Source organism: Electrona antarctica (assembly GCF_951216825.1).
Source record: "Electrona antarctica genome assembly, chromosome: 2".
Classification (NCBI taxonomy): Eukaryota; Metazoa; Chordata; class Actinopteri; order Myctophiformes; family Myctophidae; genus Electrona; species Electrona antarctica.
In genome coordinates this window covers 2,363,379-2,376,635 of record NC_136807.1, presented here as the reverse complement: position 1 = coordinate 2,376,635, position 13,257 = coordinate 2,363,379, and the positions used below count along the sequence as shown (strand labels likewise).

At 47.2% G+C, this 13,257-nt stretch overlaps 1 protein-coding gene across 1 annotated transcript in view; it reads right to left on the bottom strand.

Annotated features, from left to right (window-relative positions):
- Positions 1–13,257, bottom strand: part of lamb2l (laminin, beta 2-like) — a gene marked incomplete at its 5' end in the record, with an annotated part of 75,358 nt that overhangs the window by 3,212 nt on the left and 58,889 nt on the right. The window contains 6 exons of the mRNA XM_079491727.1: positions 1,430–1,595; positions 2,369–2,545; positions 2,883–3,024; positions 4,317–4,524; positions 5,110–5,254; positions 12,601–12,822. Of these exons, the coding sequence (XP_079347853.1) occupies positions 1,430–1,595; positions 2,369–2,545; positions 2,883–3,024; positions 4,317–4,524; positions 5,110–5,254; positions 12,601–12,822 (1,060 nt within the window). The remainder of the gene's footprint in view (positions 1–1,429; positions 1,596–2,368; positions 2,546–2,882; positions 3,025–4,316; positions 4,525–5,109; positions 5,255–12,600; positions 12,823–13,257) is intronic.

The following is a 13,257-nucleotide window of genomic DNA, read 5'->3' as shown; positions in this document are numbered from 1 at the left end:
GCTTTTTGCGCAGTGTGTGCAACATGACAACTGTTTTAAAGTATTGTACAGTAACAACTAAAGTCTCTTTAATGTTTATGTTGTACGATTACTACAAAACAATCTAAAATAAATGGATTTAAGATCATTAAAGCTGGGCTGTTGCCCTGAGTCCAATGCATTTCTGCCTACTTCCGGTCCAGGACTTGTCCCAGTTGGTTGTCCCCATTCTCAATAGAAGTCTATGTAGGAGAGCCGCCATTGGAGTGAACGCAGTTTGCGTAACTCTGTCTTCTAAGGCTCTGAGTAAAACTAACTTAAATACAGTAAAACTAACTTCTATATCTGCAATCTGTCGTGTATACAAACTGTATCGACTGCCAGTGGCATGCATGCACAATGAAGCCAATAGATGGCCCCCAAAAAGGCATCAAGGGTCCCAACATTTTTGAGTGGCGGTGCCTCCGCTCCATTACGCAACTATATACTCTATGTGCGTCCCCCTGGGCGTGTTCCCGGGGGTCTGGATGTTCCTGGGTGGACCACACCGTAACTCTTTTTTTCAGTACAGTACAGAGCACAGTACAGTACACAAAAAATACAGGTGTGATCTTTAACACGCAACCTGCATTGAGTAGTGCAGCACTCACTCTTGAGTTGGTCTATGCCCTTGTTGGCCTTGTCGAGGAGATCTACTCACTCTTGAGTTGGTCTATGCCCTTGTTGGCCTTGTCGAGGAGATCTACTCACTCTTGAGTTGGTCTATGCCCTTGTTGGCCTTGTCGAGGAGATCTACTCACTCTTGAGTTGGTCTATGCCCTTGTTGGCCTTGTCGAGGAGATCTACTCACTCTTGAGTTGGTCTATGCCCTTGTTGGCCTTGTCGAGGAGATCTACTCACTCTTGAGTTGGTCTATGCCCTTGTTGGCCTTGTCGAGGAGATCTACTCACTCTTGAGTTGGTCTATGCCCTTGTTGGCCTTGTCGAGGAGATCTACTCACTCTTGAGTTGGTCTATGCCCTTGTTGGCCTTGTCGAGGAGATCTACTCACTCTTGAGTTGGTCTATGCCCTTGTTGGCCTTGTCGAGGAGATCTACTCACTCTTGAGTTGGTCTATGCCCTTGTTGGCCTTGTTGAGGAGATCTACTCACTCTTGAGTTGGTCTATGCCCTTGTTGGCCTTGTCGAGGAGATCTACTCACTCTTGAGTTGGTCTATGCCCTTGTTGGCCTTGTTTAGGCGATCTACTCACTCTTGAGTTGGTCTATGCCCTTGTTGGCCTTGTTGAGGAGATCTACTCACTCTTGAGTTGGTCTATGGCCTTGTTGGCCTTGTTGAGGAGATCTACTCACTCTTGAGTTGGTCTATGCCCTTGTTGGCCTTGTCGAGGAGATCTACTCACTCTTGAGTTGGTCTATGCCCTTGTTGGCCTTGTTTAGGAGATCTACTCACTCTTGAGTTGGTCTATGCCCTTGTTGGCCTTGTTGAGGAGATCTTCTGCATCTTTCTTGAGGTCCTTGGCCTTCTGGTTGACACTGCCCAGGCCTTCTGCCTCCCCGCCCAGAGACTGCACCTTCATCTGGAGCTCCTTGTAGCGGCCCTCCGTCTCGTTCAGGCGCTGGTGGGAGAGGACAGGACACGAGGAGATCCATGTGAGGGCCAATAAATCACCACACATCACACACTTATAACATGCTCTCTTCATATTCCATGAATATATATATATATATATATATATATATATATATATATATATAATATATATACATACACCCTAAAGGGTCTTGCAAACGTGAAGCGAGGAACGCAGGTCTCCTCCTGGTCAACAACGCAAGCGTAGCTAAAGCTAAACAGAATCCAGGTCTGGTGAGTCGCGGGCGTGTGCACGTAAAGAGCACGCGGGCAACAAATTCTAATTTACGTAAATACGTAAATTCTCCGAGCAAAGACGCAGGTCTCATTGAAAATGAACTGTAGGCACGTTTTATCGCTCCCCGTTTGCAATGCCCTCTAGTATCATTGCCAATATTTTCACGGTGGGAATGTTATATTGTAAATACTACTGGTACTGGTGTTGAGAACACAAGACAACAAAATCTGTCCAAAAAACTAAAAGAAAAGAAAAAAGTGTTAATAAATAAAATGTTTCCTCCGTCAATCATGGACATTTACAAAAATGAATATCAATTGGTTTTCAACCTCATAATATTATTTTTGTCGAAGCGCTTTTAAACACTTCATTGGTTATTTACAGTTGAGTTGGAGTTAGCTGGTTTGAATTCCGGACTTTTACTTGTAACGAAGTAGTTCTGCATCTCAGCAGTGATATACTTTCAACTTTACAGTAAGTACAACATTTTTTCCCCCCACCACAGACACACTGTCACTCACATGCTTCAAGGAGGACGCCAGGTGCGTGGCGTTGTTGGCCAGTGCCTTGGCCTCCTTGGCCATGGCTCGGTTCTGCTCCGTCTTGTTGCGCAGAGCCTCCACCCCCATGGAGAGGTTGGCCAGACGCATCATGGCCTCCATCTGATGGTCCTCCACCTGTTGCAGCTTCTGGTCCACCTAGAAGGTGAGTTCACAATCATAAACCTCTGCTCCACCTAGAAGGTGAGTTCACAATCATAAACCTCTGCTCCACCTAGAAGGTGAGTTCACAATCATAAACCTCTGCTCCACCTAGAAGGTGAGTTCACAATCATAAACCTCTGCTCCACCTAGAAGGTGAGTTCACAATCATAAACCTCTGCTCCACCTAGAAGGTGAGTTCACAATCATAAGTCCCCAAATATCCAAACATTGAAACATACACAGGAAAGGAAAAACACGTCACTACACCTCCGGAATTACACACACACACACACACAAAGAGAGGCGGTCGACAGCAATGCTTGTTGCATACCGTGGCTGTTGCGTTGCGTGTGCTGTTGAGATTGTCCAGTGCATTCTCCAGGGCTTTCTTGGCCTGTTCTATGGCCTTCTTAGACTCGTCCAACGCCAGCTTGGTGGAGTTGCCCTTCTCCTTCACCCCCTCGGCTCTCCTCCTACACACAGATATATAGTACGTTAGAGTTCTGCTTCTCTGACAAGGGGAGTGATACTTCAAAGGAATGGGCTGGTGAGAGCCCTCTAGCACAACGCAAGGCACAACAGGTGAAAGAAATAATTGTATAATAATGCAATTTGGTTTTTACAATCCGTCCCTCCCTCTCACCGGATGGCAGTATTTGTTTTCCTTTAACCCAGTTTGGGCGGGAACTCCTTTTGGTGTTAGCATCATGTTATGCTTTAGCTATTGAAAAATAGCAGATCTACAAGCTCATAGAAACATGGGTATTTCAGAATTTAGAATAGAAGACATTTCTTTTAATTTCGACGAGCCTAAATGGGTTAATTGGCCGTTTGCGTTTGTGCATTTCTGTACTTTTCCACCACATGCCTCTCTGCCTGCACCCCCTGCCTCCCACTCACTCACTTGGCATCTTTGGCCCTGTGGAGCAGGTGAAATCAACACTCCCTCCCTCCCTCCCTCCAACTCCCTCCCTCCCACTCCCTCTCTCCCACACCCTCACTCCCTCTCTCCCACTCCCTCCCTCCCTCCCTCCCACTCCCTCCCTCCCTCCCTCCCACTCCCTCTCTCCCACACCCTCACTCCCTCCCTCACTCCCTCCCTCCCACTCCCTCCCTCCCACTCCTCCCACTCCCTCCCACTCACTTGGCATCCTTGGCCCTGTCGAGCAGGTGAAATCAACACTCACTCCCTCCCACTCCCTCTCTCCCTCCCTCCCTCCCTCCCTCCCTCCCACTCCCTCCCTCCCTCCCTCCCACTCCCTCTCCCTCCCTCCCTCCCTCCCACTCCCTTCCACTCCCTCTCCCTCCCTCCCACTCCCTCCCTCCCTCCCTCCCTCCCTCCCACTCCCTCTCTCCCTCCCTCCCTCCCTCCCTCCCACTCTCCCTCCCTCCCTCCCTCCCTCCCACTCTCCCTCCCTCCCTCCCACTCTCCCTCCCACTCCCTCCCTCCCTCCCTCCCACTCTCTCTCTCTCTCCCTCCCTCCCTCCCTCCCTCCCTCCCTCCCACTCCCTCCCACTCTCTCCCACCCTCTCTCCCACTCTCCCTCCCACTCCCTCCCTCTCTCCCACTCCCTCTCTCCCTCCCTCCCACTCTCCCTCCCACTCCCTCCCTCCCTCCCTCCCTCCCACTCTCCCTCCCACTCCCTCTCTCCCTCCCTCCCTCCCACTCTCCCTCCCTCCCTCCCACTCTCTCTCCCTCCCTCCCTCCCTCCCACTCTCTCCCACTCTCTCCCACTCTCTCCCTCCCTCCCTCCCTCCCACTCACTTGGCATCCTTGGCCCTGTGCAGCAGGTCCTTGGCCTTGTGGAGCTGCTCTGAGGTGTGGTTGTAGATGCCCTCGATGTCGGTGAGGTTGGCCATGCTGCTGTTGATCTGCTGGATGACCGTGTCCAGGCTGGTCCTGTTGACGGGCAGAGTGATGGCCAGCACCTGCAGGGCCACCTTCTCGATGCTCTCTGGGTCCGCTCCCTCCTCTGGGCAGGAAGGAAGAGACAGATCCAGCGTGGTGTCACTATTATTATTAGCCTGGGGTCCACCCATGCTTTCTATGGCATTTAAGCGGATAACGCACCATGGGCAGTATTATGTACCAGGTCTTATTACTTAACTTAAGACCTGGAGGTGTGGTCAATGCTGTTTGGCCACTCAGAATAGCCAAATGGCATTGATCACGCCTCCAGGTCTTAAGTTAAGTAATAAGACCTGGTACTTAAGACACGCATAATACTGCCCCATAAGTCAGAGCGCGTTGGTTACAAGATGGTTGGTTACAAGTTATCTATCGTTATGACAAGCTAGAACCAACCGACTCATTGGAGGCATTTCAGGGTTCAGTGTCTTGCCCAAGGACACTTCGACATGTGGACAGGAGGAGCTGGGATTCAAACCGCCGACCCACAGATCATTGGACGACCTGCTCTACCTCCTGAGCCACAGCCACCCATGACATGGGATGTGGATCTGAGATTGACACTCTAATACTGAATGGCTGTGGCATATTTAATCAGGATTCTCTTTAATTCTTAATCAGAAAGATGATGATTAATGGTCAGGGGTACCGGTGAGGAAGTCTCTGATCTTCTGAATGAAGTCCTTCAGCTTCTTGTTGGAGTCTTCAAAATGGCTCTTCTTCCTCCGGGCTTTGTCCAGGGTGTCCCTGGCCTGCTTCTTCACCTCCTGGGTTAGAGAGGCCACGTCCTGGAGCTGATAGAGACACATGACACCAACAGAGAAGAGACATGACACCAAGAGAGAAGAGACACCAAGAGAGAAGAGACATGACACCAAGAGAGAAGAGACATGACACCAAGAGAGAAGAGACATGACACCAAGAGAGAAGAGACATGACACCAACAGAGAAGAGACATGACACCAAGAGAGAAGAGACATGACACCAAGAGAGAAGAGACATGACACCAACAGAGAAGAGACATGACACCAAGAGAGAAGAGACATGACACCAAGAGAGAAGAGACAGGACACCAAGAGAGAAGAGACATGACACCAAGAGAGAAGAGACAGGACACCAAGAGAGAAGATACATGACACCAAGAGAGAAGAGACATGACACCAAGAGAGAAGAGACATGACACCAAGAGAGAAGAGACATGACACCAAGAGAGAAGAGACATGACACCAAGAGAGAAGAGACATGACACCAAGAGAGAAGAGACATGACACCAAGAGAGAAGAGACATGACACAAAGAGAGAAGAGACATGACACCAAGAGAGAAGAGACACCAAGAGAGAAGAGACATGACACCAAGAGAGAAGACATGACACCAAGAGAGAAGAGACAGGACACCAAGAGAGAAGAGACATGACACCAACAGAGAAGAGACACCAAGAGAGAAGATACATGACACCAACAGAGAAGAGACACCAAGAGAGAAGATACATGACACCAAGAGAGAAGAGACATGACAAGAGAAGAGACATGACACCAAGAGAGAAGAGACATGACACCAAGAGAGAAGAGACATGACAAGAGAAGAGACATGACACCAAGAGAGAAGAGACATGACACCAAGAGAGAAGAGACAGGACACCAAGAGAGAAGAGACATGACAAGAGAAGAGACATGACACCAAGAGAGAAGAGACATGACACCAAGAGAGAAGAGACATGACAAGAGAAGAGACATGACACCAACAGAGAAGAGACAGGACACCAAGAGAGAAGAGACATGACAAGAGAAGAGACATGACACCAAGAGAGAAGAGACATGACACCAAGAGAGAAGAGACATGACAAGAGAAGAGACATGACACCAAGAGAGAAGAGACATGACAAGAGAAGAGACAGGACACCAAGAGAGAAGAGACATGACAAGAGAAGAGACAGGACACCAAGAGAGAAGAGACATGACAAGAGAAGAGACATGACACCAAGAGAGAAGACATGACACCAAGAGAGAAGAGACATGACACCAAGAGAGAAGAGACATGACACCAAGAGAGAAGAGACATGACAAGAGAAGAGACATGACACCAAGAGAGAAGAGACATGACACCAAGAGAGAAGAGACAGGACACCAAGAGAGAAGAGACATGACACCAAGAGAGAAGAGACATGACAAGAGAAGAGACATGACACCAAGAGAGAAGACATGACACCAAGAGAGAAGAGACATGACACCAAGAGAGAAGAGACATGACAAGAGAAGAGACATGACACCAAGAGAGAAGACATGACACCAAGAGAGAAGAGACATGACACCAAGAGAGAAGAGACAGGACACCAAGAGAGAAGAGACATGACACCAAGAGAGAAGAGACATGACACCAAGAGAGAAGACATGACACCAAGAGAGAAGAGACATGACAAGAGAAGAGACATGACACCAACAGAGAAGAGACATGACAAGAGAAGAGACATGACACCAACAGAGAAGAGACATGACACCAAGAGAGAAGACATGACACCAAGAGAGAAGAGACATGACACCAAGAGAGAAGACATGACACCAAGAGAGAAGAGACACCAAGAGAGAAGAGACATGACACCAAGAGAGAAGAGACATGACACCAAGAGAGAAGAGACATGACACCAACAGAGAAGAGACAGGACACCAAGAGAGAAGAGACATGACACCAAGAGAGAAGAGACATGACACCAAGAGAGAAGAGACATGACACCAAGAGAGAAGACATGACACCAAGAGAGAAGAGACATGACACCAAGAGAGAAGAGACATGACACCAAGAGAGAAGAGACACCAAGAGAGAAGAGACATGACACCAAGAGAGAAGAGACATGACACCAAGAGAGAAGAGACATGACACCAAGAGAGAAGACATGACACCAAGAGAGAAGAGACATGACACCAAGAGAGAAGAGACATGACACCAAGAGAGAAGAGACACCAAGAGAGAAGAGACATGACACCAAGAGAGAAGAGACATGACACCAAGAGAGAAGAGACACCAACAGAGAAGAGACAGGACACCAAGAGAGAAGAGACATGACACCAAGAGAGAAGACATGACACCAAGAGAGAAGAGACATGACACCAAGAGAGAAGAGACATGACACCAAGAGAGAAGACATGACACCAAGAGAGAAGACATGACACCAAGAGAGAAGAGACATGACACCAAGAGAGAAGAGACATGACACCAAGAGAGAAGAGACATGACACCAAGAGAGAAGACATGACACCAAGAGAGAAGAGACAGGACACCAAGAGAGAAGAGACATGACACCAAGAGAGAAGAGACATGACACCAAGAGAGAAGAGACATGACACCAACAGAGAAGAGACATGACAAGAGAAGAGACATGACACCAAGAGAGAAGAGACATGACACCAAGAGAGAAGAGACATGACACCAAGAGAGAAGATACATGACACCAAGAGAGAAGAGACATGACACCAAGAGAGAAGAGACATGACACCAAGAGAGAAGAGACATGACACCAAGAGAGAAGAGACAGGACACCAAGAGAGAAGAGACATGACACCAAGAGAGAAGAGACACCAAGAGAGAAGAGACATGACACCAAGAGAGAATAGACACCAAGAGAGAAGAGACATGACACCAAGAGAGAAGAGACATGACACCAAGACAGAAGAGACATGACACCAAGACAGAAGATACATGACACCAAGAGAGAAGAGACATGACACCAAGAGAGAAGAGACATGACACCAAGAGAGAAGAGACACCAAGAGAGAAGAGACATGACACCAACAGAGAAGACATGACACCAAGAGAAGACATGACACCAAGACAGAAGAGACATGACACCAAGAGAGAAGAGACATGACACCAAGAGAGAAGACATGACACCAAGAGAGAAGAGACATGACACCAAGAGAGAAGAGACATGACACCAAGAGAGAAGAGACATGACACCAAGAGAGAAGACATGACACCAAGAGAGAAGAGACATGACAAGAGAAGAGACATGACACCAAGAGAGAAGAGACATGACACCAAGAGAGAAGAGACATGACACCAAGAGAGAAGAGACATGACACCAAGAGAGAAGACATGACACCAAGAGAGAAGAGACATGACACCAAGAGAGAAGAGACATGACACCAAGAGAGAAGACATGACACCAAGAGAGAAGAGACATGACACCAAGAGAGAAGAGACATGACACCAAGAGAGAAGAGACAGGACACCAACAGAGAAGAGACATGACACCAAGAGAGAAGAGACATGACACCAAGAGAGAAGAGACATGACACCAAGAGAGAAGACATGACACCAAGAGAGAAGAGACATGACAAGAGAAGAGACATGACACCAAGAGAGAAGAGACATGACACCAAGAGAGAAGAGACATGACACCAAGAGAGAAGAGACAGGACACCAAGAGAGAAGAGACATGACACCAAGAGAGAAGAGACATGACACCAAGAGAGAAGAGACATGACACCAAGAGAGAAGAGACATGACACCAAGAGAGAAGAGACACCAAGAGAGAAGAGACATGACACCAAGAGAGAAGAGACATGACACCAAGAGAGAAGAGACAGGACACCAAGAGAGAAGAGACATGACACCAAGAGAGAAGAGACATGACACCAAGAGAGAAGAGACATGACACCAAGAGAGAAGAGACATGACACCAAGAGAGAAGACATGACACCAAGAGAGAAGAGACATGACACCAAGAGAGAAGAGACATGACACCAAGAGAGAAGAGACAGGACACCAACAGAGAAGAGACATGACACCAAGAGAGAAGAGACATGACACCAAGAGAGAAGAGACATGACACCAAGAGAGAAGACATGACACCAAGAGAGAAGAGACATGACAAGAGAAGAGACATGACACCAAGAGAGAAGAGACATGACACCAAGAGAGAAGAGACATGACACCAAGAGAGAAGAGACAGGACACCAAGAGAGAAGAGACATGACACCAAGAGAGAAGAGACATGACACCAAGAGAGAAGAGACATGACACCAAGAGAGAAGAGACATGACACCAAGAGAGAAGAGACACCAAGAGAGAAGAGACATGACACCAAGAGAGAAGAGACATGACACCAAGAGAGAAGAGACAGGACACCAAGAGAGAAGAGACATGACACCAAGAGAGAAGAGACATGACACCAAGAGAGAAGAGACATGACACCAAGAGAGAAGAGACATGACACCAAGAGAGAAGACATGACACCAAGAGAGAAGAGACATGACACCAAGAGAGAAGAGACATGACACCAAGAGAGAAGAGACATGACACCAAGAGAGAAGAGACATGACACCAAGAGAGAAGAGACATGACACCAAGAGAGAAGACAGGACACCAAGAGAGAAGAGACATGACACCAAGAGAGAAGACATGACACCAAGAGAGAAGAGACATGACACCAAGAGAGAAGAGACACCAAGAGAGAAGAGACATGACACCAAGAGAGAAGACATGACACCAAGAGAGAAGAGACAGGACACCAAGAGAGAAGAGACATGACACCAAGAGAGAAGAGACAGGACACCAAGAGAGAAGAGACACCAAGAGAGAAGAGACATGACACCAAGAGAGAAGACATGACACCAAGAGAGAAGAGACATGACACCAAGAGAGAAGAGACATGACACCAAGAGAGAAGAGACAGGACACCAAGAGAGAAGAGACATGACACCAAGAGAGAAGAGACATGACGCCAAGAGAGAAGACATGACACCAAGAGAGAAGAGACATGACACCAAGAGAGAAGAGACATGACACCAAGAGAGAAGAGACAGGACACCAAGAGAGAAGAGACACCAAGAGAGAAGAGACATGACACCAAGAGAGAAGAGACACCAAGAGAGAAGAGACATGACACCAAGAGAGAAGAGACATGACACCAAGAGAGAAGAGACACCAAGAGAGAAGAGACATGACACCAAGAGAGAAGAGACACCAAGAGAGAAGAGACATGACACCAAGAGAGAAGAGACACCAAGAGAGAAGAGACATGACACCAAGAGAGAAGAGACATGACACCAAGAGAGAAGAGACATGACACCAAGAGAGAAGAGACATGACACCAAGAGAGAAGATACATGACACCAAGAGAGAAGAGACATGACACCAAGAGAGAAGACATGACACCAAGAGAGAAGAGACATGACACCAAGAGAGAAGAGACATGACACCAACAGAGAAGAGACACCAAGAGAGAAGATACATGACACCAAGAGAGAAGAGACATGACACCAAGAGAGAAGAGACATGACACCAAGAGAGAAGAGACATGACACCAAGAGAGAAGAGACATGACACCAAGAGAGAAGAGACATGACACCAAGAGAGAAGAGACATGACACCAAGAGAGAAGAGACATGACACCAAGAGAGAAGAGACATGACACCAAGAGAGAAGAGACATGACACCAAGAGAGAAGAGACATGACACCAAGAGAGAAGAGACAGGACACCAACAGAGAAGACATGACACCAAGAGAGAAGAGACACCAAGAGAGAAGAGACATGACACCAAGAGAGAAGAGACATGACACCAAGAGAGAAGAGACAGGACACCAAGAGAGAAGAGACACCAAGAGAGAAGAGACATGACACCAAGAGAGAAGACATGACACCAAGAGAGAAGAGACATGACACCAAGAGAGAAGAGACAGGACACCAAGAGAGAAGAGACATGACACCAAGAGAGAAGAGACATGACACCAAGAGAGAAGACATGACACCAAGAGAGAAGAGACATGACACCAAGAGAGAAGAGACAGGACACCAAGAGAGAAGAGACATGACACCAAGAGAGAAGAGACATGACACCAAGAGAGAAGAGACACCAAGAGAGAAGAGACATGACACCAAGAGAGAAGAGACATGACACCAAGAGAGAAGAGACACCAAGAGAGAAGAGACATGACACCAAGAGAGAAGAGACATGACACCAAGAGAGAAGACACATGACACCAAGAGAGAAGAGACATGACACCAAGAGAGAAGAGACACCAAGAGAGAAGAGACATGACACCAAGAGAGAAGAGACACCAAGAGAGAAGAGACATGACACCAAGAGAGAAGATACACCAAGAGAGAAGAGACAGGACACCAAGAGAGAAGAGACATGACACCAAGAGAGAAGAGACACCAAGAGAGAAGAGACAGGACACCAAGAGAGAAGACACATGACACCAAGAGAGAAGAGACATGACACCAAGAGAGAAGACACATGACACCAAGAGAGAAGAGACATGACACCAAGAGAGAAGAGACATGACACCAACAGAGAAGAGACACCAAGAGAGAAGAGACATGACACCAAGAGAGAAGAGACACCAAGAGAGAAGAGACATGACACCAAGAGAGAAGAGACACCAAGAGAGAAGAGACATGACACCAAGAGAGAAGAGACACCAAGAGAGAAGAGACATGACACCAAGAGAGAAGAGACACCAAGAGAGAAGAGACATTTAGACCAGTAGAGATGATAACACTCAAAGTACAGTAAACGTGGAGAGACAGCGAGATCCAATTCCGCCATCCTACCGACCGACCTGCGGTTCCCCAGGTTGGCAGAGGAAGTGTAGCGTCCAGGATGATTAGATAATTGACACCGGATGAAAAAATGGGTTGCAAAATCGTGGGATGAAAATTATATATATATACTACAATTTACAATTTAGGCATTTAGCAGACGCTCTTAATCCAGAGCGACTTACATTAAGCAATAACAAAAAGCATGGCATACATCACATATATAAAAAGTAGTTATCATGAATATGAATCATGAATATATAAAAAGAAAGGGAGAAAAACCCACATCCAAATCATGGCTCCTGTTTCCGTCCAAAACGTCTCTGCAACACAGTGTTCACCATCAATGACAAAATGGGTTTTTGTCACTTAACCCATTTTGACCTGAGATCAGATTCTATAAATGTCTTCTACATCCTGACAGTTTTCTGAAAAAGCCATGTTTCTATGTCAGTCGTTCTTCGATTTTTCAAAAATAGCAGACCTACAAGCTCGTAGCGCGCCACTCGGTGGCACGCTACGAGCTTGTAGATCTGATATTTTTCAATAGCTAAAGCATAACATAAAATGGGTTAATTCACAGCTTTAGCAACACACCTTCTTGGCCATGCGCTGCAGCTCCTCGCTAGCAGCGCTCAGGTTGTCGTTGACGTCCCTGGCTCGTTTCGAGGCGGTCAGGGAAGTGCTGACCGTGCCGTTGCACCCCTCCCCCCCGCCGCAGTGCCGCTGACCCTGGCTGTCGCGGCATCCCGCGCCACCGCAGCGGCTGTCCGCCGGGCAACTGCCGTTGGCGCTGGCATTGCTGTGACCACCGCACACCTGGGAAGAGGAGGAGGACGGATTGTTAGCCATGGACCTCACCCATTGTATTTTTGAGCCCTCCTTTATACAGGTGTAATGTTTGTTTTTAGTTCAATGTTTGTTTTAAAAAACGCCATTGACAATGAAGGGAAAATTTCCTCATCTTGTACATTTTAAATCATCTTGTCCCTAACACAAACATTAAATGCCATTAACAAAAAAAGGGAATTTAATGTTTGTGTTGGCACCGTTTTGTTTTACATCACCATTACATCACCTAATCAACATGAGTTAGACTTTAATATATTAGTGCCCCTCACTTCACACGGGTGTGATTTTTATACAATATAAATGTATTAGGACATTAAGGACAATCATAAATAGATTGATAATCCTACACATATGTGACCAGATTTGACTGAAAGACTGCCATCCCGCAAATTAGAAATTTTT